This window comes from Natator depressus, chromosome 13, assembly GCF_965152275.1.
Source record: "Natator depressus isolate rNatDep1 chromosome 13, rNatDep2.hap1, whole genome shotgun sequence".
In the NCBI taxonomy this organism is placed as follows: domain Eukaryota; kingdom Metazoa; phylum Chordata; order Testudines; family Cheloniidae; genus Natator; species Natator depressus.
In genome coordinates, this window is record NC_134246.1 from 37080781 (window position 1) to 37106681 (window position 25901).

Here is a 25901-nt window from a genome sequence, read left to right on the forward strand (position 1 = left end):
AGACCCCACTCTCCTTCCAGGAGCTGGGGCTAGAACCCAGGAGTCCTGGCTCCCAGCCCCCCCTGCTCTAAGCACTAGACCCCCACTCTCCAGTTAGGAAACCAGCTGCCAGGTATCCCCGGCTCTGGGAAGGGAGTTTCATTGGGTGAACACGAACCCAGCTTTGGTCTGTGAGTGTCATGGGCTGTTGGGGGGACGGGTGCGTCTCGGAGCTGTGTGGGGCAGGTGACCTGTGTGTGGGTCTAGCTGCGGGTGTGGGTGTTGTGTGTCCTTACCTGTGACTGGGGGGCAGGGGGTTCTCTCTCTGTGAGTGATTCTAGGCATATTCCCGGCAGGGCTGGGCTAGCAGAGGGCTGCGGGTCAGGAGTGAGGGGCACCCGCGAAGCTGGGGAGGTCGCTGGGACTAGCCCCCCTTACCTGACTCTTGGTCCTGCAGGGAACAGCCGGTTGGGGGGAGGGGCAGATAATTTCCGCCCCTCCCCCAGTCAGTTAACCCCACGGAGCCTGGGTCACAGCTCGCCGTCCCAAGCGAAGGTGGAGTGAGCACTGCCACCCCGGACTCCTGGGTCCAATTCCCCATCTTCGCTTCCCCTCCTTCTGAGAGCTGAGGGGTTTACGGAGGCTCCCTCCTGGACACCTGCGTCCAACTCCTGCTGGGAGCCGAGAGCGATGGGGCCCCTCCCGGACTCCTGGGTCCCCTTCCTCCTCTTGGTTTCTTCCCCAGAAAACCCGGACTCCTGGGTCCTCTTCCCGGTCTTCCTTTCTTCCCCGTGACATCTGAGGGAGTTCTGGGGGCTCCCTTCCGGACGCCTGGGTCCCCTTCCCCATGCCGGTCTCTTCCCCAGCTGACCCGGACGCCTGGGTTCCCTTCCCCATGCCGGTCTCTCCGCCCCGGCCGTGAAAGCGTTAAGGCGGAGGGATGAGGGATGAGGGGGAGGGGGGTGTGGGAGGGGATCCCAGCTGCTGCGGCCAGGGCGGGGAAGTGACAATCTCGGTCTTCCCCGAGCTGGAGCCGCCAGGTGAGGGGGCAGGAGGTCTGGGCCGGGGTGCCCCATAGGGGAGCAGGGGTGTAATCTATGGGGGAACGTCTCTTTAAATGGGGGGGCTGTCCCTATGCACCCCCCAAGCTTAACCCCCCCATCTGGGCAGCCTCTCGGAGAGACAGAGAAGGGTCCACGATCCCCATTGTGAAAGTGGGGAAACTGAGGGGGGGGGCGGAATCTGGGAACTGCTTTCTAACCACTGGCCATCCTTCCCCTTAGACAGACAGACAGACGGGTGCAGGGGGGTGGAAAGATAGAGCGTGTAGCCAAAATGGGGATATCTGTCTCCTAGGGCTTTAGAGAGACATTGTGGGGCAAAGGTGAGGGTGGGGGGGCAGCCCTGGGCTGGCAGGGGCTGCGGGTCGGGAGGGAGAGGCACCGGCGGGGCTGGGCTATCGGGGCTGCGGGTCGGGAGTGAGGGGCCCCGCAGGGCGGGGGGGTGCCAGGGCTGGGCTAGCAGGGGGCTGCGGGTCGGGAGTGAGGGGCACCGGCAGGGTGGGGGGGCAGGGGGCTGCGGGTCGGGAGTGAGGGGCCCCGGCAGGGCGGGGGGGGGTCCCAGGGCGGGGCGGGGCTGGACTATCGGGGCTGTGGGTCGGGAGTGAGGGGCACCGCAGGACGGGGGGAGCCCAGGGCTGGGATGGGTTGTGCGGGGTTTAGGCTGTGGGTCAGGCTTGACATTAACCCTTTCCTTTCCTTCCCCAGACTGGCGAAGAACCCCTCCCCCTCGCCGAGTGTCCTGAAGATCCCCCCCCCCTCGCTTCTGCAACCCCAAAATTCCCTAGGAGGGGCCCCTCCCCCTTTGCCTCATTGGCCCCCGGATCGAGGGAGGGGAGCCAGTTCACCCTTTCACGCAGGGGGCGGGGGAGGCCCCAGGGAGGACGGGGGCGATCCCTCGGGGGATGCGCAGGGGGGCCCCGAGCGGAGCGGCTGGGGAAGGGGGGGTCTCCCCGCGGCGGCATGGGCTGGCGGCGGCGCGCCCCGGCCCCGCGGGAGGAGCGATTCTACGAGACCTACTGCAGCCTGAGCCGGCTCTACCCGCTGCTGCTGCTGCTGCTGCTGCTGCTCGGCACCTGCCTGGCGCTGCTCGCCGCCCACCTGGCCAGCGGCAGGGTGAGGGGCCGGCCGGGAAGGGGTGGGGGCACTGCCCCCCCAGTGACCCACGGCGGAGTCTACTGCCGGGGCTCTTGTGTCCGCTACCGGGCCCCAGTCTCGCCCCCTCCCCTTTGCTGCCCCTCTGGGACATGCTGCTCCCCCCCCCCGCTTCATCCCCACTGCCCCCCCCAGCTTCCCCAATCCAGCCCACGCCGGCCCCTGCCCCCCTTTTCCCCACTGCCCCCACCATGTTCTCCTCGCCCCCCCCCCAGCCCCCTCCCACCAACCCTTTCTCCACTCAAAGCCCTGGTGGCCTCTGGATCCCAGAGCCCTCTTCCCCGTCCCCCCGCTGTCCCCGGCCCATGACCCGTCCCCCCGCTGCCCCCAGATCTCTGAGCCATCCTCCAGGATCCCCCTCCCTTCCACACCCCCTCTCCCCCCTCCCCTGGCCCCCAACCGCGCCTCCCGCCCCCTCTTCCCTCTCCCCCCCCTCCCCGGCCCCCAACCCCGCCCCCCCGGCCCCCAACCGCGCCTCCCGCCCCCCACTCCCCCCTCCCCTGGCCCCCAACCGCGCCTCCCGCCCCAGTCCATCCTCTGAGCTTGCAGGTGCCAGGGGAGGCAGAGGATGAGGGGGACTGGGGGAGAGGGAGCCAGGTGACCTGGTCAGGCTGGTTAAAAGCCGACCAAGTTGGGGGGCCAGGGGTTTGCCTTCCCCTAGGCTGCCAGCCCCCAGAAATCTTTAGCTGCTCCCCAAAGGTTAGGAGACCAACACCACCACCCAGTGGCCAAAGACTGCAGCTGCACACCCTGCGGCTCAGTGTCCCCTAGCGAGCCCCCAGCAGCACGGTGACCCCCCGTGCCCCAAAAGGGCGTTGTGGTGGCTGGAATTTCACTCTGCCGTGGGTCTGATCCCCAGGAATTCTCCTCCAACCTGAGCTTCCTCATCACCTTATTCGTGGCCCTGGCTGTTTTCTCCCTCATCCTCATCCTGGTCTGCATCGAGAGCATCTTCCAGGAATGCACACGGGTCTTCTCGGCCATCATCTGGGCTTGCCTCCTGGCCATGGGCTACATCTTTGTATTCACCAGCGGCGTGGTCAGTGCCTGGGACCAGGTGAGATCTAGGGGCGGCTCCACTGTATCATGGGCACTAGGGGGCAGCAGAGGGTGGGGGTGGGGGTGGGGAAGGCGCGGCTATACAGTATAATGGGCATCAGGGGGCAGCAGAGGGTGGGGATGGGGAAGGGGCGGCTATACTGTATAATGGGCACCGGGGGCAGCAGAGGGTGGGGGCGGGGAAGGGGTGGCTGTACTGTATAATGGGCACTAGGGGGCAGCAGAGGGTGGGGGCGGGGAAGGGGTGGCTGTACTGTATAATGGGCACCGGGGGCAGCAGAGGGTGGGGGCGGGGAAGGGGTGGCTGTACTGTATAATGGGCACCGGGGGCAGCAGAGGGCGGGGGCGGGGAAGGGGCGGCTATACTGTATAATGGGCACCAGGGAGCAGCAGAGGGTGGGGGTGGGCAAGGGGCGGCTGTACTGTGTAATGGGCACTAGGGGGCAGCAGAGGGTGGGGGTGGGGAAGGGGCGGCTATACTATATAATGGGCACCAGGGGGCAGCAGAGGGTGGGGGTGGGGAAGGGGCGGCTATATGGAAATAGGGCTCCATGCTGAGACCTGCCTGGCCTGACTCCCCCCTCTAGGTCTCATTCTTCCTCTTCATCATCTTTACCGTCTACACCATGCTGCCCGTGTGCATGCGGGATGCCGTGGTCGCTGGCCTCGCCTCCTCCCTCTCCCACATCATTGTTTTGGGTGTCTACCTGTCAGCTGGGCGGGGGTCGCGGGCTGAGCTGGCTGTGCAGGTGAGAGCCCCCTACCCGCTGCTCCCCTGCGGTCCTTTGTTCCCCCGCAGCAACACCTTCCCTCTCTGCCCTGCTGCCCCCTTGCCTTGATTCCCTTCACTGCCCCCTCCCGACCCTTAGCCCAGCTCCTACCCACCCCATGTCCTATTGGTGTCCTGCATTTCCCAGAACCCCCCTTGTCTCCTGACTCCCTCCTTCTAGCTTCCCTGTCTCCCCATATTGACCCCTTTCCTAGCTGCGTCCCATCCCCTATCTCCCACCAATTGTCCTGTAGAGGCTGCCCCCCCCACACCCTCATCCCCATCTCCATCGCCTCTCCCATCCATCCACCCCCAGTTGCCCCATAGATTCCCAAAGCCATCTCCCTTTTCATGCCCCCCTCTGAGCCCCATCTCATCCTCCTCTCTACCCCCACCCCCCACAGCTGCTGGCCAACGCTGTGATCTTCATCTGTGGCAACCTGGTGGGGGCCTATCACAAGCACCTGATGGAGGTGGCTTTGCAGGAGACCTTCCAGGAGACCTTCAAACTCATCCAGTCCCGAGTCAAGCTGGAGTCTGAGAAACGGCACCAGGTGAGGATGGGGGATACCTGCATATTTGTCCCTCTGTCTCACCTTCGCATACCCACTCTGTCCTTCCATCCATCTGATTTCCACATAACCCCTCCATCCATCCACTGATATACCAGACACAGCACTTCCATCTCTCCCCCTTCTTCATCCATCCCATCTCCAGATTCATACCTTGCAAGCCCAGAAGGGATCACTGTGACCATCTCGTTTGAACTTCTGTACTACACATGCCAGAGACCGACTCCAAAATAATTTCTAGAGCGGATCATCTAGAAGAAACATCCCATCTTGATTTTAAAATTGTCACTGATGGAGAGTCCACCATGCCCCTCGGTCAATTACTCTCACCTTTGAAAATCTGCACCTTATTTCCAGTCTGAATTTATCTAGCTTCAACATCCAGCCATTGGATCGTGGTAGACCTTTGCTAGTCTGAAGAGCCCATTATTAAGTGTTTGTTCCCCACGTAAGTACTGAAAGACTGTGACCATGTCGCCCCTGAACCTTCTCTTTGTTAAACTCAATAGATTCAGCTCCTTGAGTCTATCAATCAAAGGCAGGTTTTCCAACCTTTGAATCATTCTTGTGGCTCTTTCTCTGAGGCCTCTCCAACTTATCACCATCCTTCTTGAATGGTGGGCATCAGAAGTGGACACAGGATCCCAGTAACGGTCGCACCAGGGCCAAATCCCAAGGTAAAATTACCTCTCTGCTCCGACTCGAGATTCCCCTGTTGATGCCTCCCAGGGTCCCATTAGCTCTTTTGGCCGCAGGGTGTCAGCTGACTATCCACCACAACTCCTAAATCCTTCTCCGAGTCAAATCTGTGTATCCATGCGTCCAGCCTCCACGCACTGCCCTTCCTCCCTACCCCCATCCATGCACCCACCCACCCATAGCTTTCCTTCCGTCCATCCATCCCCATACTCATTGGTCTATCTAATCTCCATACATACCCCTCCCTCCCTCCGCCAGCCCATACACATCCATCACTCCCTCCCTCCCTCCCCATATCCACTCACCCACCTTCCCATCCATCCCTCCCCATCCCCATGCCCATCCATCCACCCACCCATATCTCTCCTTCCCTCCCTCACTCCATATACACACCCATCTATCCATCAAACCCCATCTTCATAAATATATATCCATCCATCCATCCATCCCCACCCACCCCTGATGCCTCTCACTCATTCTCAACACCTTCCCTCCCCCCACCCAGGAGCACCTCCTTCTCTCCATCCTACCCGCGTACATCGCCATGGAGATGAAGGCCGAGATCATCGAGCGGCTGCGGGACGGGGGGCGGCAGGAAAGCGCAAACAACTTCCACAACCTCTACGTCAAGCACCACAAGAACGTCAGGTACCAAACCCCCCCATCCCCACCCCACGCTGCGAGGGGGCAGCAGGGCGCAGGGGGGATGGGTGTTGTGAACCCTTGATCCCCTTTTTATAAGCACCCTATTTGCTGAGGGCTGCCAGGGCGGTGGAGCAGGGTTAGGGCATGTCTCCCCGACTCTCACCCCTGCACCTAGGACCCTGATGCTGTCTCCCCGCTTCCTAACTCCCCCCACAGCATCCTGTATGCCGACATCGTGGGGTTCACAAGACTGGCCAGCGAGTGCTCCCCAAAAGAGCTGGTCCTGATGCTCAATGAACTTTTCGGCAAGTTTGACCAAATCGCCAAGGTAAGACAGCCGGATCTCCCCCCAAAAAACCTCCAGCCTCCCAGAAGCTCCCTACACCTCTGCACCCCTCATCAGGAGACCCCTGCCCCAGGCACCTCCCTGGGACCTCTCCACCCCACTGGGGGGCCCCTCCTGCATCCTGTGGGACCCCCACCCCCAGCACCTCCAGAGACACCCCCCTGAACTCCTTATGGATCCACCTCCTACACCGTCCCAGAGATCAGGCCCCTTCTGTGCCATCCCTACCCTCCTTCACTCCACAGGGTGCCCTTGCACCCCCATGGAAACACCTCTACTCCCTCCCCCCAGGGGGAGATGGGGACCCCTGCCTCCCAGAGATCCACTGTCTCAGACTGAGACCCCTTAGGGACGCCACACCACCTCCAGCTCAAAGACCTCCTACTTTCTCCCAGGGGCCTCCAGGGGACCCCCTCTCCCCTGCACGAAACCCAGATCTCCAGGGATCAGCCAGGGGTCGCAGGAGGGAGGGATTTCACATCTCTGTCATAGACCTGAAGGCCAGAAGGGACTATTGTGATCTAGTCTGACCTCCTGCACACCTCTGTCGTGGCTCAGAGCCCTCCCCGTCGCCAGACATTGGAGATATTTGCTATTAGCCGACATGGATGAGGCCGTATGCCTTCGGACGCAACCTTGTCAGACCATCCCCTCCAAAAACTTATCCAGCTCAGTCTTGAAGCCAGTTAGGTCTTTTGCCCCTACTGCTCCCCTTGGGAGTCTGTTCCAGAACTTCACTCCTCCTGATGGTGAGAAACCTTCATCTAATTTCAAGCCTAACCTTGCTGGTGGCCAGTTTAGATCCATTTGTTCTTGTGCCAACTTTGCTCCTGAACGTCAGTAACACCTCTCCCTCACCTGGTGTGTTTCTCTCTCTCTCTCGTGAGCGCTGGCAGAGCAGACCAGCAGCTCGGCATGGATTCCCAGTGCAATGCTGGGGCAAACCAAGCGAACGCGATCCTTGGACGTATAGCAGAGGAGCGGCAAGTGGGGGAATGGAGATGATTTTTGCCTCACTGGGGAGACTGCCACGGGGACACCGCATCCAGTTCTGGTGCCCACCTCTTACAAAGGACATTGGGAGCTTGGATCGGGGGGTAGAGAAGAGCCACAAAATAATTTCGGGGGCTGGAGCAAATGCCAGAGACATAAAGAGCTCATTCTGTTGAGCTTGTCAACAAGAAGCCTGAGAGATGTGCAAGGACCTCCCTGGGGAGCAAATGTGAGGTACTAAACCCCTGTTTAATCTACCAGGGAAGGAACAAGAACCAACGGCTGGAAGCTAAAGATGGAGAAATTCAAACTGGAAATAAGGTCTGAATTTCTAAGAGTGGAGGTGATTAACCAATGGAACAAACTCCCAAGGGAGGTGGTGAGGGGCTTCCCCACCTCCTGAAGGTTTCCGATCCAGGCTGGAAGGAACTCTGTTTTGGCCAAACCCAAGTGACTGGGTCACTGCAGGGGGAACTGGGTGAAAGTCCCTGGGTATACAGGAGGTCAGACTGGGTTATCCTATGGTTGCTTCTCTCCTTGAACTCTGAATTTGGGAGGAGAGGACCAGAATGGCCTTGCTATGAAGGACAGACCCTCTCTTCCCCCTCTCTCTAGGACAATGAGTGCATGCGCATCAAGATCTTGGGTGACTGCTACTACTGCGTCTCGGGGCTGCCGGTCTCGCTCCCCAACCACGCACGCAACTGCGTCAAGATGGGATTGGATATGTGCCAGGCTATCAAGTGAGTACGGATGGCTGCCAAGAGAGATCCACACCTCTGAGAGTACGCTGTGCAGGTGGCCCAGCCCTGGGTTGCTGTGATGGGCTTCAGAGCCTGCTCCAATGGGCTGCAACCCTCATCTCTTGTCCTCCCCCAGGAAGCTACGGGATGCCACTGGTGTGGACATCAACATGCGGGTCGGGGTGCACTCGGGGAACGTGCTGTGCGGGGTCATAGGGCTCCAGAAGTGGCAGTATGATGTCTGGTCCCACGATGTGACACTGGCTAACCACATGGAGGCTGGAGGAGTGCCAGGGTGAGAGGGGGCATGGGGGTGCCCCCTAATGATGCATGGAGGAACGCGTGTGTTTGTGTGTGTTGGGCCGCCACTAGATGGTGCATGGAGGTACTCCATATAGCGTGTGTTTGTGTGTGTGTTTAATGCTGTCCCCGGTGGTGAATGGAGGAACTGCATATCGGTGTATGTTGTGTCCTGCTGCCCCCTTATGAGGAATGGAGAAAGTCCGTGTAGTGTGTTGTGTTGTGCTGACACCTAATGGAGCATGGAGGAACTGCATATCCATGTGGCACTGCCCCCAAGTGGCACGTGGAGGAACTATATGCCGCTGCGCTGCCGCCCTCTCTTGGTGATGGAAGGACTATCCTGCGTCTCTGCGGGGGGTGCTGCCCCCTGAAGGGGAAAGTGGGAATTATGCCTGGAATTTTCAAAGCCTCCCCAGGAGAAACGGGGCATCAGCTTGGAAAAATCGCAGCCTGCATAAGTGTGTGTGGCAGGCTGCCTCCTACTGGTGCACAGAGGAATTGCATGCCCTCTCTTCCACAGGAGGGTGCATATAACCGAGGCCACCTTGTCTCACCTGGGAGGGGTCTATGCTGTGGAGGAAACCTGTCGCTGGCAGCGTGACCCCTTCCTGAAGGAGAACAAAGTAAAGACTTTCCTGGTCATTGACCCTTGGGTGAGTCGATGGTGACGACAGGACACTTAACTGGTGCTGATGCAAAGATTAGCGCACAAAAGGTTAATGCGGGGGGGGGGGGGGGGGGGATGGGATAGGGAGCCTTTCCCCTCTAGGGGGCGCTGGTTCCCATCCAGCCCCTGGGATGGGGGATGGGTTGGTTCAGGGGGGCAGGGAATGGGACACAGAGCCTGTCCCCTCGAGAGGGTGCTGGTTCCCATCCGGGCCCAGGATGGGGGACTGGTTGGCTCATGGGGGGCAGGGAATGGGATGGGGGTGAGCGTCTCTCTCTCTGGCTGTTCTGTGTTCTCCATGGCACCAGGTGGGAGCGGAAAGCTGCAGCAACACCCTGTCCCCGGTGCCCGGGGAGGGCCAGAAGATGAGGGCGTCTGTCCGTATGACCCGCTACCTGGAGTCCTGGGGGGCTGCCAAGCCCTTTGCCAACCTCAAGCACCTCGATACCATCCCAGCCGATCAGCCAGGATTCACCAGGAACAACCATTCGGTGTGTCCAGCAGGGGGAGGTGTTTGATACGGAGTGAGCCGTGCTGAGCCTCCTCCACACCCCAGCCCTGCTCTCTGCGGCACGGCACCCCCCCAGCGACCCCCTCGGTGCCACTCCCTGCAGCCCGGCGCCCCCCTCCTGAGCCCCCCCCACCGCACTCCCTGCAGCCCGGCGCCCCCCTACCGAGCCCCCCCCCACCGCACTCCCTGCAGCCCGGCGCCCCCCTCCTGAGCCCCCCCCCACCGCACTCCCTGCAGAGCGGCGCCCCCCTGCCGAGCCTCACCACCACCGCACTCCCTGCAGCCTGGCGCCCCCCTCCCGAGACCCCCCCCCCCACCGCACTCCCTGCAGCATGGCAACCCGCCCCACTGCACGCCCTGCAGCACGGTGCCCCCCTCCCGAGCCCCCCCACACACCCTATTTAACCAACCAGTTCTCAGTTCCTTCACACACCACTAGGGGGCAGCAGCACAGACTGAGACATGCCATGCTTTAAAGGGGTAGCACCGCCACGCACAAGTGGGAGCTCTCTTACACTGAGTCCCCCAATAGGGGCAGCACAATACCCCATAAATCTGACCCCCCCTTCCCTTTTCTCTCCACAGGAGAGCTCTCTGGGGTCCCTGACCCAGTCGAAGACAGTGGAGCGGTAAGGTGTATCCCCTTCCTGTCCCTTAAAATTTCAGGGGGGCATGACTATCTTGGGGGAGGCAATGAGGGGTGGGCTCCTTGTTTGGCCCACAGACCCCTCCCCCTCTGAATCAGCGAACTGTGATGCTTATTCTTCTTCCCCCCTCCTTGACGGATTTGGGGGTCTTGGTTCCAACGAGTAGAGACGGGGGTGATTGTGGGGGGGTTGAGCCTGTCTGGGGTTCAGTGGGGATTGGAGGGTCAGTGCGGGGGTCACTTTAGGGGTCAGGCTGTGGGGAAATGAGGAATTGGGGGTCAGTGTAGAGGCTAAATTTGGGGGGGTCAGGCTGGGGAAAGCCGGCGAATTGGGGCAGCGTGGGGGAGATATTAAGGGGTTTAGACTTGGGGCACAGTGGGCATTTTTAGGGGGTCAGTGTTGGGGGTGATTTTGGAAGTAGTGGGCTGAGTTTGGGGGTTCCCTGGCACTGGTCCCGTATGGCGTATTGGGGCAACCCCCACTACTGCCTCCTGGGGTCACTGTCCCTTACAGCGGGGGTTCTCAATGTTCTGAGGCCCCCCACAACAGGGGGGGAGGGGGACTCTGGGTCAGGGGGTGAGGTAGAGGTCAGCGGGCTTGAGCCAGCTCCCCCTGGCAGGGTCCAGGGAGGGAGCACCACCTCCCCACCCTGACTCACCTCAGCAGGCCCGCAGCCTATCTGGGTTGGGGGGGGGGGGGGCTCAGCTCAACCAAAAATTATAACGGAAAGGTTGGGGGGCTCAGCTCAAAAAGGTTGAAAACAGCTCAGGGTGCAGGCGGGGGGTTGCTAGGGGCTGTGTGCGGGCCGGGGGATAGCTCAGGGTGCAGCCGGGGGGTAGCTGGGGGCTGTGTGTGGGCGGGGGGTAGCTCAGGGTGCAGGGAGGGGGTAGCTAGGGGCTGTGTGTGGGCAGGGGGTAGCTCAGGGTGCAGCCAGGGGGTAGCTCAGGGTGCAGGGAGGGGGTATCTGGGGGCTGTGTGTGGGCGGGGGGTAGCTCAGGGTGCAGGGAGGGGGTAGCTGGGGGCTGTGTGTGGGCGGGGGGTAGCTCAGGGTGCAGGGAGGGGGTAGCTGGGGGCTGTGTGTGGGCGGGGGGTAGCTCAGGGTGCAGGGAGGGGGTAGCTCAGAGTGCAGGCGGGGGGTAGCTCGGGGTGAAGACAGGGTGGGTAGCTCAGGGTGCAGGGAGGGGGTAGCTGGGGGCTGTGTGTGGGCCGGGGGGTAGCTCAGAGTGCAGGCGGGGGGTAGCTGGGGGCTGTGTGTGGGCGGGGGGGTAGCTCAGGGTGCAGGCGGGGGGTAGCTCGGGGCTGTGTGCGGGCGGGGGCTAGCTCAGGGTGAAGACAGGGTGGGTAGATCAGGGTGCAGGGAGGGGCGAGCTAGGGTGTAACTGTGCCTCTGTGGGTCACAACTAGGATGCCAAATCCAGGACGAACTGCTGAGAAATAGGGCAAATGCAACCCGAAACTGGTGGTTATTCTTTTATAAGATAGACCAGACCAGCCACACAAGTAAACTCCTCTTTCCCCACGCTGGCTAACAGGAGAACATAACGGCAGTTTCCTCAGGCATTCCAGCTCTTACATCCCCACCAAAAGCCCTGTATTCAGAGATGAGTGGTTCTTTGCCACGAGGCTCCTCAAATAATCGGTTCTCCAGATCCCAAAGGACCAGCCAGACACCCAGGCCAATCTATAACTTCGATCTTACCCAGAAATCACGCTCATGCCAGTCCTTTAGCATCTAACATTTTTAAAGGTTTATTCCTCAAAAAAACGAAAAGTGAGAGTTCAAGTTGGTTGAAGGGATCCATGACACCCAGTCCTGGCCAAGTTCCTGGTTCAGGCTTGTAGCAGTGATGGGCTAAACTGCTGGCCGAAGTCAAGTCTCCGTAGCGCGTCCACACCTGGGGTGGGTCATTCAGGCCTTTGTTCCGAGCTTCCGGCTGTAGCAAAGTCCCCCCAGCAGTTGAAGCAGGACTGAAGACAAAGTGGAGAAGATGCAGCTGCCCTGTATAGTCTCTTGCCGTGCGGCCTCTGCTTCCTTTGTTTCCAACACAAGCTGCCCCGCACCTGGCTGGGAAGCCTGAGCTCTCTCCATGGGCGGGCCCCTGCAGGCCTGGCTGAGTCCCCAGGCCTGTCTGCCTTCTCTCAATGGGTCAATTGTGGAGCTGATGGTCCTCAGTGGGCATCCGGCAGGCTAGGCAGAGCTGACGCCAACTTGTCTGGGGGTGTCACCCAGAAGCACAGCCCAAGTTTGAAACACAGACGTACCGCCATGTCTATAATGCCTAGGGCAAAGGTGGTACAAACATGTAAGCTAGAGTATCATATCTGGCAAATGAGAACCTTTTTGCAGATATCTTACATGGCCTATCGGGCTGTGACAGGTGTCCCAGTGGTGGATAGCTGTGGTCATTCAATTAGGGGGAACTGCAAAGAATGGGGCAGATAATCCCCATAAAGCTGGTGGGTATTCCAATGCTTAGAACGTCACATACAAAAATGATGCATGCATGCAGATGGCGTAGTCATAACCAGCGAATCAAACCCTGTTCACAGACACCTCTCTCGACAGCCTTTGTCCAGTATTTGCTGCAAATATAGAACTGTGGTTGCAACAATAATCTGTATGCTCATATTCTAATCGGATAACATCACCTGGGTAGCTCAGGGTGCAGGGAGGGGGTAGCTGGGGCTGTGTATGGATGGGGGGTAGCTCAGGGTGCAGGGAGGGGGTAGCTGGGGCTGTGTATGGATGGGGGGTAGCTCAGGGTGCAGGGAGGGGGTAGCTGGGGCTGTGTATGGATGGGGGGTAGCTCAGGGTTCAGGGAGGGGGTAGCTCAGGGCTGTGTATGGACGGGGCGGGGGGGGGAGGTGTAGCTCGGGGCTGTGTGCCAGGAGGGCTCCCCTGCAATCCCTCTTCCCCAAGGGCTCTGCCAGCCAGGGAGCTGGGTCCCCCACCGCAGTGGCTCTTATGGGCTGCGGGAGCAAAGGGGACTGGGAGCTGAGGAGCAGCCTCAAAGCCCACCAGCGGTAGCCGAGGGAACGCGCCTGCCTGCCCCATGGCACCAGCCAGAGCAGCAGCTGCCCCACACTGCCCAGCTGTGGCTTCCCGCCTCTGACCGGGCCAGGGAGCGGGGGAAGAAGGAGGTGGACCAGGGGCATGGAGCTGCCTTGCTCTTGCACGGTAGCCTGGTGGGGGGCATCGCCCCCCATGTCTCCCCAACTCTGCCCATGGACTCAGGGCTTCTGCCCTGTGGGGCTCGGGGCTCCAGAATTCAGCCCAGCTGCTCCCGCCTCCCACCCCACGGCTCCTGGCTTCAGCCCTGTGGGAAGTGCTGGGGCTCGGGCTCTGGGTTTTAGCCGCAGGGCCCCACGGGACCCCTGTTGAGAACTGCTGCCTTACAGGGTGCTCTCTCCCCTTCCCCACCCCCCCTTGTATTTTCAGGGTTCGTTCCCCCAAGGGGCCGGATGAGGAGCTCGATGGGGTAGATGAGAAATTTTTCCAGGTGTTGGAACAGCTCAACTCCCAGAAGTAGGGTCCTGGCGTGTGTGTGTGGGGGGCAGATGGGGAGGGGCAGGAGGGGGGATCTGGGGGTAGATGGGGAGAAAAGGGTGCGGAGGGGAGAGGGAGGAGGGTCTGGTGAACTGGGAAGCGGGGAGAAAGAGGGAGCAGATGGGACGTAAGAGAAGGTACCGTGGGGGGCAGGACACAGGGTGAGGAATCAGTGCAGGGGAAAGGCAGAGGGGGAAGGGTGCATGGGGGGGGGAGGGAAGAGAGGAGCAGCGAGGAAGAGGATGGGGGCAGAGGCTGGGATTGGGTGCTGGGGCTGGGGTATGTGTGTATCTGGGGGGCGGAGGTGGGGGGGAGTCCCAGACCCCGCCCACTCCCCTCTCTCCCCCCTGTTTCAGGCAGTGGAAGAAGTCGGAGGATTTTAACCGCATCACCCTGTACTTCAAGGAGAAACTCATGGAGAAGGAGGTGAGCTGGGCTCCCCGATGGGCAAGGGGGCACTGCCAGGGTGGAAGCTCACAGCCCCCAGGGCAAGCAGGGCACCAACCCCGTGTGATGGCTGACTTGGGATGCTCTGCCCCATGGGCCCCCTGGTGGCCAATGTCCCTCCTGCAGCTCCCCCCCCCCCCCCCGCAGAACCTACTCTCTGCCCCATGGGCCCCCTGGTGGCCACGTCCCTCACTGCAGCTCTCTTTCTCACCATGTAGTATCGACTCTCAGCTCTGCCTGCCTTCAAGTACTACACGGCCTGCACCTTCCTGGTCTTCCTCTCCAACTTCCTCATCCAGATGCTGGTGGCCCACAAGTGAGGATGAGAGAGGGGTTGGGATCCCCTCAATCCTGACCCGCAGCCCCCTGCAAGCCCAGCCCTGGGCTCCCCCACCATTGCACATGAATTGTCTGAGCCAACCAGAGTCATGTCCCAACCCTGAGCCAAGGAACCACAGAGTCATAAATCATCCAACTGGTGCTGATGGGGCAGAAATGCCTCCTGAACTTGTCATCACCCGGGCTTCCCTCTCTACCCCCCCTCCACAGCTCTGCCGGTGCCCCTCAATCCCGACCCAGAGCCCCCTGATAGCCCAACCCTGGGCTCTTCCCCACACAGCTCTGCCAATGCCCCTCACTCCTGACCCGCAGTCCCTGCTAGCCCAGCCCGGGGGGGTCCCTATTATTTCTAGTTTGTCTTCTGTTTTCCTCCAGGACCCCAGCTCTAGGAATCTCCTATGGCATCTCCTTCTTCCTCTTCATCCTCCTCCTCTTCACCTGCTTCGCTGGGAACCTGGCGGTAAGTGAGATGAGCAGGTCACTGCTGTGAAGAAGCTCACAGCTCCAGAGTTGCCCTTGTATTCTCCCCCCTCCCAACATGCCCCAGCTAGGGAAAGCCCTTGTCCCTGCAGCCCCTGGCTGGGGGCTATCTAACCCTCCCCTCTCCCCACACTCTCCCATCTGCCTGCTCTCCCAGAAGTGCTTCCAGAAAGGCCCCAAGATGCTGTACTGGGTGCCCTCCCTCTCCACGGCCGTCTGCACCCAGCCTTGGCTCCGGGTCACCCTGGGCGTCACCACCATCCTGGTCGTCCTCACCATGGCTATGTTCAACTTCGTGAGTAACCAAAGGAGGGGGCGTTCTCTCCCCAGCTCTGGGAGAGGAGTGGGGTCTAGTAGAGCAGAGGGTCTGGGCTCCAGGGCTCCTGGGTTCTATCCCTGGCTCTGGGAGGGGAGTAGGGTCTAGTGGTTAGATTGGGGTGGGGCTGGGAGCCAGGACTCCTGGGTTCTATCCCCAGCTGTATCCCTCTTGCTGCTTACGATTACCTCCTCCTCTTTGAGCAGTTCTTCATACCCACGCCCTGGTGTCCTCCACCATCCCACAATCCCGCGGTGCCGGTGAATGCCACACGGGAATCTCCCTCAACCGATTCCTTATTCAGCATTCCGGTAAGCTTCACGCCCCAGTGGGATGCTGTCGGTCTTGAAGGTGGACTTGGGAAGGTCTTTAACTCACCACCCCCTTTCTCCCTTGCCCTGCCCCCTTCCCCCCCATGCCCCTCCCCCTTGCCTCCACAGTACTACGTTTACTGTTGCATCCTGGGACTCCTCTCCTGCTCCCTCTTCCTCCACATGAATTTTGAACTCAAGCTCCTGATGCTGACGCTTTGCCTGGTGATCTACAACGTCCTCTTTCTCCACAGCCACGCCTGGCTCTCCGACTGCTACGTCGGGCACCTCTACCCCAACCAGACTGTGCTCCGGTAACTGCTGGGGCAGTGCCTGTGCAGCGCCCCCTAGGGAAAGCACTGACCGTTGCGGGAGAGCACCCCCAACTGCGCCCCCACCCTGCTCCCTGCAGCACAGCACCCCCTAGTGCCAGCACTGAGTGTGTGGAGGGAGCGCCCTCTACTGAGTCTCCACCCCTGGCTCCCTGAAGCGCAGCGCCCCCTAGTGTCTCACTGGGGCCAGCACTGATGGCCAGGGTAGAGCGCCCCCTACATAGCCCCTGCCCCAGCAGAACCTAGAAGTCTTCCACTCAAACACAACACAGTCCTGCTTAGCCGGTCCGAGCTGGGCCCAGGTCTGCTCTCCGCTTAGGGTTACCAGATGTCCAGTTTTCTACCTGAAAGATGTACTGACCGGACACTACAAGTCCAGTAACCCGTGGCGGGCGGCAAGGAGGGGAGGCACCAGGTCATCAACCCGCGCCAGCCCCTGCTCAGCCACGGCCACCTCCTATGGCTTGTGAGCAGGCAGGCAGGCTCTGCACCAGACTGCAGCTCCGGAGCAGAGGGAGCCCAGGGCGGGGAGGTGGCGGAGAGGATCCAGCTAGGAGGAAGTGGGAGGAGAGAGGGGAGCGAGCAGGGCCTTGGGGGAAGAGACAGAGAAGTGGGCAGGGCTTTGAGGGAAGAAGCTGTGCGGGGGGCATGGGTGGGGTCTCGAGGAAACACATGGAGCAGGGTCAGGGCCTTGAGGGAAGAGGCGGGGCATGGGGTACAGCATGGGGTACTGGTTGTCAGCAATTAGAAAGTTTGGCAATGCTCTCTCTGCTACCTGGTCTCTCTCCTTCTGCCCACAGGCCAGGGGTCCTGAAGGAACCCAAGCTGATGGGAGCCGTTTCCTTCTTTGTCTTCTTCTTCACCCTGCTGGCCCTGGCTAGACAAGTGAGTCACAGGGCCCCCTAGGGGTGGGGCACTGCCACCCCAGACACCTGGGTCCTATTCCCCTCCCAGTTTCTCCCCCTGTGGGGCTGAGAGCTGCAGGGCCCACTGGGGACTTCCCCTGGGTTCCCTTCTCTATCCTAGTCTGTCCTGCTGCAGTGTCCCTGGGGTGAGCACCTGATACTGCTATCCAGGACACCTGGGTCCAGTCTCCCATCCCAGTCTAACAGTGCAAGCCCCCTAGAAGAAAGTCTCCTGTACTGCTGTCCCGGACACCTGGGTCCCACTCTCTCCCTGGGTGCTGGGAGCTGCAGTGCCCCTACAGGTGAGTGCCCTGCACTTCCATCCCAGGGGCCTGGGTCCCATTCCTTGTCCCAGGCTCCCCCCCCCCCCCCCCAGGTGCTGGGAGTTGAATGCTATCCTGGATGCCTGGGACCCATCCCAGTCGCTCCTACTGGGTGCTGAGAAGTGCAGGGCCCATTAGGGTGAGAACCGCCCCTCTCCGGGACTGAGGGGTCCTGATGGGCCAGGCCCCTTTGTGTCTCTCTCGAAGAACGAGTATTATTGCCGTCTTGACTTCTTATGGAAGAAGAAGTTCAAGAAGGAGCGTGAGGAGATCGAGACCATGGAGAACCTGAACCGTGTCCTGCTGGAGAATGTGCTCCCGGCCGACGTGGCACAGCAATTCATCGGCCAGAACCGGCGTAACGAGGTCAGCCCGGCTGTGCGCGTCCCCTTTAACGGGGGAATTTCTGACTGCCACCATTCAATTCTCCAATGCTGCCACCCGGTGGCCAAGCTGGGGACTGCAGCCAGGAGGAAGTGGGCTAATGATTCATAGAATTTCCCCAAGTTTAAGGCCGTAAGGGACTGTTAGGTCAGCTAGTCTGACTTCCTGTGGAACACAAGTCACTGATCTTCACCCAGGTACCCCTGTACTGAGCCCAGCTTGGGTTAGACCAAAGTGTTTCAGTCCTTGGGAGGCTAAACTGTTGTGGCCACTGGCGAGATTGAGGTACTGCCAATGCCCGAGGACCCTGCAATGGCAGGAATTTGATTTGGTGACATGAGCCCAGGTGATGCCGGCAGCCATCCCACGTCCTATGCTTCAGAGGAAGGTGAAAACTCCCCCCAGATCCTTGCCAGTCTGACCTGGAGGGAGGTTCCTTCCCCACCACAAATCTGGTGACCCAGAGCATGTGCTCCAGACTGACCAGCCAGGCATCTAGACGCAGGGTTCTCTGAACCTCCTCAGAGCCCTGGTCCACCCCATCCAATGTCCCATCTGCAGCTGTGGCCAATCCCTGATACTTCAGAGGAAGGTGAAAAAATACCATGGAATGCATCTGGCTAATTATGCATTGAGGGGGAAAAGAATCTGACCTCTGCATTCCCCATCCTGGTCCCGTCTCCCTGGGGCTGAGAGCTGCGGGTCCCATAGGGATGTCACTGTGCATGTCTGGGTCCCATTCTCCATCACACTCCCCCTGTGGGGCTGAAAGCTGTGGGACCCATGAAGATGTTGTCCCAGATCTCTGGGTCCCATTCCCCATGCTACTCCCTCACCTGTGGTGCTGAGAACAGCAGGGCCCATAGGAGAACTCTCATGGATGCCTGGGTCTCATTCCTGAGATCCTGACATGGCGTGTGTCCATATAAGTTTGCCAACATATGGACACTCAGTTCCTATTGAAATTATTGGGATTTAGGACCGTAGGACTGGAAAAGGCCTCCTGGGTCACCAAATGCAGGTCCTGCTACCTCAGATAGCCCTGTCTTCCCTATTGAGCACCATCCTCACACTACTATAGGGTTTCCCCACCACCACCAGTCCTATTAGAGGCTGTTCCAGAATCTTCTTTGTCTGATGGTCAGAAACCTTCTCATCTTCTCCAGCCTCAGTTGCTCCCTCGTTAGTTTATCCCATTTGTTCTTGTGCCAGCATTGTCCTTTAGTTTCATTAGCTCTTCCCCGGCCCTGGTGTTTCCCCCGATGCATTTACAGAGAGCAATCAGCCTATGTTTCAAGCTAAATAAACCCAGCTCTTTTTCCTCTTGTCAGACTGGCTCTCCATTCCCCCGATCATCCTTGCCGCCCTTCTCTGCATCTGGTCTAACTTGAAAGAGTTTGAGCTAGCGAATCATGGTGGCTGGTTTGAGCATCTCAACAGCTGCTGTTGAATTGCTCTTGTGGGGTCTGTGTGTGGTGGTGTAGTGGAATCTTTTTGGTGTGATGTTGTTGAGTGGGGCAGTGGTTGGGTTGGGTGGGTCATAATATTGGTTGTGTTGGGTTTTGTTTCATGCAAGGTGATGGATAGGTTCAGGAGGCTATGGTGGTCTGGTGGGGTTTTGCTTTGGGTTGTGGTGTAGCTGGGGCTGGTTGGTTGGTGGCTGGGTTTAGCAATGGGTGGGTTGTCTGGGCTTGGTGGGTAGTGTTGGTTGGGGCTGGTTGGGTTTCACTGACTGTGTTGGTTTGCTGTGGTGCACTGTGTCAGTTGGTGGTGTTTGGGTTTGATTGGTTGTGATGGTAGGTGTGTTCGCTGGAGTGGGCTCTGCTGGCTGACTGGGATGGGCTGCGTTTGAGTTAGTTGGATGGGTTTGGTGGCTGCTGTGTGTGTTGAGTATGTTTGGGTTTGGTTGGCTTTGGTGCACTGCGTGTGTTGGGGGTGTTTGGGTTTGACTGGCTGTAGTGAGGGGTGTGTTGCTGGAGTTGGTTGACTGTGGTGGGTTGTGTTGACTGGGGTGGTTGGGTACGTGCTGGTGGCTGTGTCCGCTGGGGACGTTTGGTGATCAATACGTTGGTTGAGTTTGGATAGCTGTGTTGGTTGGGGGTGGGGTCTACAATGGACGGTGGGGGTGTGGTTTGATAGGCTGTATTGTTTGGGAGTGGTTGGGTTTGTATGGCTGCGCTGCTTGGAGCTGGCTGGTCGTGGTGGGCTCTGGCTGGCTCAGGTGGGCGGTATTGATCGTGGTGGTTGGGTCGGTTGGCTGGGTGTACTGCCAGGGGATGATGGTTGGGGTTGGTGGACTATATTGGCTGTACTGATTGTGGTGGTTGGATAGGTTAAGTGAGGTCTGTGTTGGTTGGGGGTGGTTGCGTTTGGTTGGTGGTAGGGTTGGCTGTGGTAGGTGGGTTTTGGCTGTGGTTTGATTTGCGTCTATCTGCCCTGTCCACACTCTGTGTGAAGTTATCAGAAAGTGAGGCACTGTCTCTCTCTCCCACCCACCCTCCCTTCCAGGACCTTTACCATCAATCCTATGACTGTGTCTGCGTCCTCTTCGCCTCCATCCCTGACTTCAAGGAGTTCTACTCTGAGTCCAACGTCAACCATGAAGGGCTGGAGTGCTTGCGGCTGCTCAACGAGATCATTGCAGACTTTGATGAGGTCCGAGGCGGTTCAGATGAGATCTGGGCACTGGAAAGTGGGCAGCATCTCAGCACATTGTTAATGGGTCATGGGGCCGATCTGGGGCAGAGGGCTTCTCTCTCGATAGAGCTGGTTGGGCTGAGGATCCAATCCAGGGGAAGTAGGGAGAGTGAGATGGGGCTGAATGGACCAATGACTTGGTTATTTCCAATCCTGCAGCTGCTCTCGAAGCCAAAATTTAGTGGCGTGGAGAAGATCAAGACCATTGGCAGCACCTACATGGCAGCTACGGGATTAAATGCCACTTCTGGCCAGGACAACCAGCAGGTACCTCCTTTTTCTCTCCTTTCCAGAGCTCCAGCCAAGTGTTCCCCAGTTTCCCAGAACCCCTTGGGGCTGGGTGACAGCTCCTGAGCTTCCTCTGTGTCCCGTCTCTCTCAGATGCTTGCTCATCTCCTGGACATATGCTCTGATGGTGGGTTGACTGTTTTCTCATTGGTTGTGGGTGGGGTTAGGCATTGGTTCCCTGATTGTGATTGGTGGATTTTCCTCCTCCTCCCACTGTGGCGGTGGTGGGGTTTACCCTTCAGGATGCTGAGAGGAGCTACACCCATCTGGGCATCATGGTGGAGTTCGCGGTGGCCCTGATAGCCAAGCTGGATATCATCAATAAACACTCCTTCAACACCTTCAAACTCCGCGTGGGTGAGTCCCCTCCAACCTAGATCAGGAACTCTCTCACCAGGCTCTGCAACCTTTGCTGTCCATTGGATGTGGCCAGCATTGGCATGGCCAACGTTGACCCTGCTGGTTGACCATGGCTGACGGCCAATGTTGGGCCTGTTGGTTGGCCTTGCAGGTTGGGCACACCAACTATGGCCAACGTTGACCTCGGTCAACTGGCCGTGCTTCCCCAATTTCAAGTGATGACCCAACCCACTTGACCACATGCGCAATGACCAGTGTTGACCCTGCTCAGATGGCTGATTTGGGGATATGTGATTGGGGAGGAACAATGTAGGGATTTGGGGAAATGTGTTTGGTATTTGGGTGTCAGGATTTCAACATTGGGTGCTGGAATGTTGATGTTCGGTGCTGGGATTTCAGAGGTGTTCCAACAGACTGTCATCCTAGATAATTTTTGAGGCTCTCATGAAATGTTCACGTGGTCTCACCCTGCACAAATCTTACTAGCTGTGTTCCCTATCCTCCTACATTTGTCTCTCTCCCACCTTCCCACATCCTTTCCAGGTATAAACCATGGCCCAGTGGTGGCTGGTGTGATTGGAGCCCAGAAACCCCAGTATGACATTTGGGGAAACACAGTGAATGTGGCGAGTCGCATGGAGAGCACCGGAGTGCTGGGGAAGATCCAGGTATGAGGAATGATGCAGTGTTGCGTACTTAGCAACTTAGTGACTTTTTAGTTTCCCTAGCGAGAAAATAAGTGTCAAAGTGACCAGTGACAAATCTAGTGACTTTCACTGCCCATTGCAGTGACATTCAGAGAAAGACATCACCAATGTGTGTAGTCACAAAATCATTCACAAGCAGCTCGATAGTGTTAATCAAATCCATTCCATGCTCTTCTTACTACATTCTATTGCACACCAAGTCAATGTCATCAGGTCTCAGCTGAGCATGTCCTCGGAAGGAATCACATTCCAGGGCTGTCAAGGTTCCTTCCCCACTCTGAACTCTAGGGTACAGATGTGGGGACCTGCATGAAAACCTCCTAAGCTTACTTTTACCAGCTTAAGTTAAAACTTCCCCAAGGTACAAACTATTTTACCTTTTGCCCTTGGACTTTCGCTGCCACCACCAAACGTCTAACCGGGTTTATTATTGGGAAAGAGTCCCAATAATAAGTCACAAACCTTAAGTTACAAAAAGACACAAAAACAGGAATATCCATTCCATTCAGCACAGCTTATTTTCTCAGCCATTTAAAGAAATCATAATCTAACGCATCTCTAGCTAGATTACTTACTAAGTTCTCAGACTCCATTCCTGTTCTGTCCCCGGCAAAAGCATCACCCAGACAGACCCAGACCCTTTGTTTCTCCCCCCTCCAGCTTTGAAAGTATCTTGTCTCCTCATTGGTCATTTTTCAGAGTAACAGCCGTGTTAGTTTGTATTCGCAAAAAGAAAAGGAGGACTTGTGGCACCTTAGAGACTAACCAATTTATTTGAGCATAAGCTTTCGTGAGCTACAGCTCACTGAATGCATCCGATGAAGTGAGCTGTAGCTCACGAAAGCTTATGCTCAAATAAATTGGTTAGTCTCTAAGGTGCCACAAGTCCTCCTTTTCTCATTGGTCATTGTGGTCAGGTGCCAGCGAGGTTATCCTAGCTTCTTAACCCTTTCCAGGTGAAAGGGTTTTTCCTCTGGCCAGGAGGGATTTTAAAGGTGTTTACCCTTCCCTTTATATTTATGACAAGGGTGTCTTGGGCTGAGATCACTATAATCTTCAGGCGAGGAACAGAAGTTCGGGGAGGCTAATTAAATACTTTGCTAAAGCCAGGGGCACTTTGGTGAGAGCAGCACATTAGCCAGGGCCTGTGTGTTCTTTCTCCCTGCTCCGCAGTAGATAGCCCAGCCTGTGATGCAGGGAAAGCCGGCTAATGAAGCGAGCAGGGCGGGTGAGGCAGGTTAGCCAGCGAGGAGAGCTGCACGGATGGAAGATGGGGTGGGATGAGATGGGGCCATGTGCCCCAATGGGGCAGGGGGCACCGTTGCCTTCAGGGATGAAGCCCTTACTACAGGGTCAAAGGTGGAGCTAGCTTGATTTTGGTTCCTCTTTACTCCTTCCCCTGGCATGGCCTGGGTTTAGTGGCCCAGCTGTTTTCAGAAACGAAACCCTGGCAGTGGGGGGAAGGGGTCCGGCTAGCAGACTTTTTTGTTTTTAAATCTACTTTCTTGGCTCCCTGCAGTGCTGAGCTCAGGTCAGGCGAATGCCCTCTTCCCCCTGGCTCTGGGCCCTCCCTTTCACTCACCTGCCGGCTCAAATCCAGGCTGGCTAGACGAGGCTCAGCTGAAATGAACCAACCCCAGCCGCCCTGGGCTGCAGTGTACAGAGAGCCCTTCCCAATGCACAGAGGGCTGCAATTTCCTTCCCAATGAGCAGAGGATGCCCTCCTGATGACGACTGTACTGGTGTAGTTGCTTCTGGTGTGCAACAGAATGTAGTAAGAAGAGCATGGAATGGATTTGATTAACACTATCGAGCTGGTTGTGAATGATTGTGTGACTATACTCACCTGTGTGTGTGTGTGTGTGTGTGTGATTCTCTGTTGAATTCTCTGGAAATTTGGTTCGGTGACATTTTTGACCCCTTTTGAGTGCTTCAACAGCTGCATCTAGCGACTTTTCAGGGTTTGTCTGGTGCCTTCCTGCTATATGGAGTTGGCAGCACTGTCGTGGGGGGCACTGCTGTGGGGTAGCTCACTGCACTAGGGTCCCTCTCTGGGCATGCAGTGGGGAAGCTCACACTGGAGGGAAGAAAGTGGGGGGAGCAGGGTGCAAGTGTGGTCCCCAACCTCACCTAGGCCCTACCTGTCATGACCTATTCAGGGACCATGGCATCGCTGTGGGGAAGCTTGCAGCACCAGAATCCCCCCAACCTGGGAGCTCGGAGAGATGCTGAAATTACAAGGCTAACTTTCTCTCTTCCCTCCTTTACTCCTCCTCCCCCCAGGTCACAGAAGAGACAGCCAGGGCCCTGGAGACCCTGGGTTACACCTGCTACCTCCGTGGAGTTATCAAGGTCAAGGGCAAAGGCCAGCTACGGACCTACTACGTCTGCACCGACCTGTCCCGCTCTGGCCTGCAGGCCCCCATGCTCAGCTGAGGGCTTCCCTCCCTCTCCCTCCCCCGGACAAATGGACACAGCCCAGCCTACAGAGGGCTGGTCTCCTTCTGTCCCACTGCAGTACTTCCTCTCCACCACTCGGGGGAGCTGGCACAGGAGCCTGATGGCTTTGCTTCATCCCACTCATGTCATGACTTGATGCCTGGACTCAGTCTTTCACAATGAGACAAGCGAAGGGCTGTGGGAGACTTTGGGGGGCAGCTCACAGGGCAATGAACCCCACCTGAAGGAGGCATGGAAGGGGGGCTGTTTTGAGGTGGATGGGGTTCAGAAGGGAATGACACCCCTGAAGAGCTGGGTGAGAGAACATGGGGGTACAGGGAGAGTTCGGAATAATACGATCCCCCTCAGTGAGGGGCTGGGGGGAGCCAGATGAGGAGAGTCCCCCCTCTTTCCCCTTTAATCCCTCTTCCTTGAAGCCGGCCCACCCCCACCCCCCAGGCCCAAATGTGCTGTGGTCTCAGCCTCATCTGTGTATGTGCTTCCTGTTACCCAAGATCAGTGGCAGGAAACCACGGCTTCCGGAGAGACCAGAACTGGCTTCCCCGGGAAGATCATCCTTCCCCAGGGTGTGCCAGGGCCTGCAGGACAGGGGAGGTTTAAGGGGGGATTGTGTGTGCAGAGTAGGGAGGGAGGGAGGGGGTGTGTGTGTGTGTGTGTGTGTGCGCGCATGCGTGAGTGTGAGTGTGTAGGGGGAATTTCTTATAGCTTTAGTATAGGCAGGGCCATTCGTCAGCCTGATTGCCTGGCAGCCTGCCAGTATAAGACCCCGGTTTCTGATGATCTTGCTGAACTCACGCTGAAATTTCCCACACCGGCCTGATTTTATTTTTTTTTTTTTTTCTGGAAAGTTTCAGCCGACTAAGTTCAGCCGTTTCGCAGAGCGAGGCGAGTGGGGAAAAATCCACTGGCTTGCCCATGTGAACTTCTGGCGAGCTTTTCTTTCAGCCACCCTAGTGCCCCCTTGCTTCGGAGCAGGAACTTGGAAATTTGGCAGCTAAGAGCCTCTGCCCATTCGGTCTGTACCTGAGGCTCAGCAGGGCTTTCCCGGCAGTTGCAGCTCTGGGCCAAGATGATGCTGAGGACAAGCACTGGGAGCAGGGCTCCTGTCTCACTTCTGCGCTCAACGCGCCCCTGCCGGGCCCAGGAGATGGAAGCTGACCGATTTGAATGAAGAGGGGAGAAAATTGGGTGACAGGAGTTAAGCAAGGGGAATGAGGAGCCAGGAGGGGAGGGAAGGGGGCACAGCTTGGAGGTGGGCAGGGTATGGCACTAGGCGCTTAGAAAGGGGACTGGGACTGGTTGAGCAAGGAGACTGGGACCAAGAGGGGAGACTGGGACTGGCTGGGCAATGAGACTGGAAGCTAAGAAGAGACAGTGGGACTGGGAGCTGCTGGGGTCGGGGATTTTTAGGTCAGAAGTGGGCAATAGATCATTTAGTCTGACTTCAGAGGACACTGGGGCTGTCTGGACAACGAGACTAGGGCTGTCTGGGTGGGGAGCCTGGGACTGGCTGGACAAGGAGACTGGGACTGGAAGCCAGGGAGACAAATGGAAAGTGGGAGATAGGGGTAAGGGGGCTGGGAGCCTGGAGGTGCTGGTGTGGGGAGACTGTGTGCAGACGAGGCACTGGTATGGGAGCAAACAGCTGTGCAACCAATGCTTGTTCCCCTCTAGTGCAGGCCCACATAGAGGATGACAGCCTACTACTGCTACCAGTTATTCTGCCGATCTCTGTGCATTGGATCCAATGATTCCAGCCCTGCTGATGAGCCATGTGGGTGTCAATATGATGCCACAGGAGGGGATTTCTGTGCGGGGTTTTTTTTTTGTTTGTTTGTTTTTTCAGTTTGCTTTTGTAA

The 25901-nt window shown here is 58.1% G+C and overlaps 1 protein-coding gene across 2 annotated transcripts; it reads left to right on the forward strand.

Moving 5' to 3' along the window:
• The first annotated feature begins 1974 nt into the window (after positions 1–1974).
• ADCY4 (adenylate cyclase 4) lies at positions 1975–24634 on the forward strand. Of its 2 annotated transcripts, none has more exons than XM_074969918.1 (25): positions 1975–2153; positions 3052–3249; positions 3839–4000; positions 4425–4574; positions 5797–5939; positions 6153–6264; positions 7891–8018; positions 8155–8313; positions 8842–8974; positions 9297–9479; positions 10085–10128; positions 13586–13672; positions 14050–14119; positions 14359–14456; positions 14855–14939; positions 15120–15254; positions 15482–15586; positions 15716–15900; positions 16719–16803; positions 17354–17512; positions 20039–20185; positions 20387–20494; positions 20758–20872; positions 21419–21543; positions 23866–24634. In XM_074969918.1, the coding sequence occupies exons 1-25, from the start codon at positions 2001–2003 to the stop codon at positions 24016–24018; spliced, it is 3222 nt and encodes a 1073-aa protein (XP_074826019.1). In that variant the 5' UTR covers positions 1975–2000; the 3' UTR covers positions 24019–24634. The 2 variants fall into 2 exon arrangements, with proteins under 2 accessions (XP_074826019.1, XP_074826018.1); XM_074969917.1 differs by having other exon boundaries at positions 15117–15254; positions 23866–24633.
• Positions 24635–25901: the final 1267 nt, after the last annotated feature.

Excerpts from the sequence above, each read along its gene's own strand:
- ADCY4 (XM_074969917.1), top strand. The coding sequence starts at position 2,001 with ATGGGCTGGCGGCGGCGCGCCCCGGCCCCGCGGGAGGAGCGATTCTAC. Across the intron at positions 4,001-4,424 it reads GGGCTGAGCTGGCTGTGCAG|CTGCTGGCCAACGCTGTGAT; the intron begins GTGAGAGCCCCC and ends CACCCCCCACAG. Across the intron at positions 4,575-5,796 it reads AGTCTGAGAAACGGCACCAG|GAGCACCTCCTTCTCTCCAT; the intron begins GTGAGGATGGGG and ends CCCCCCACCCAG.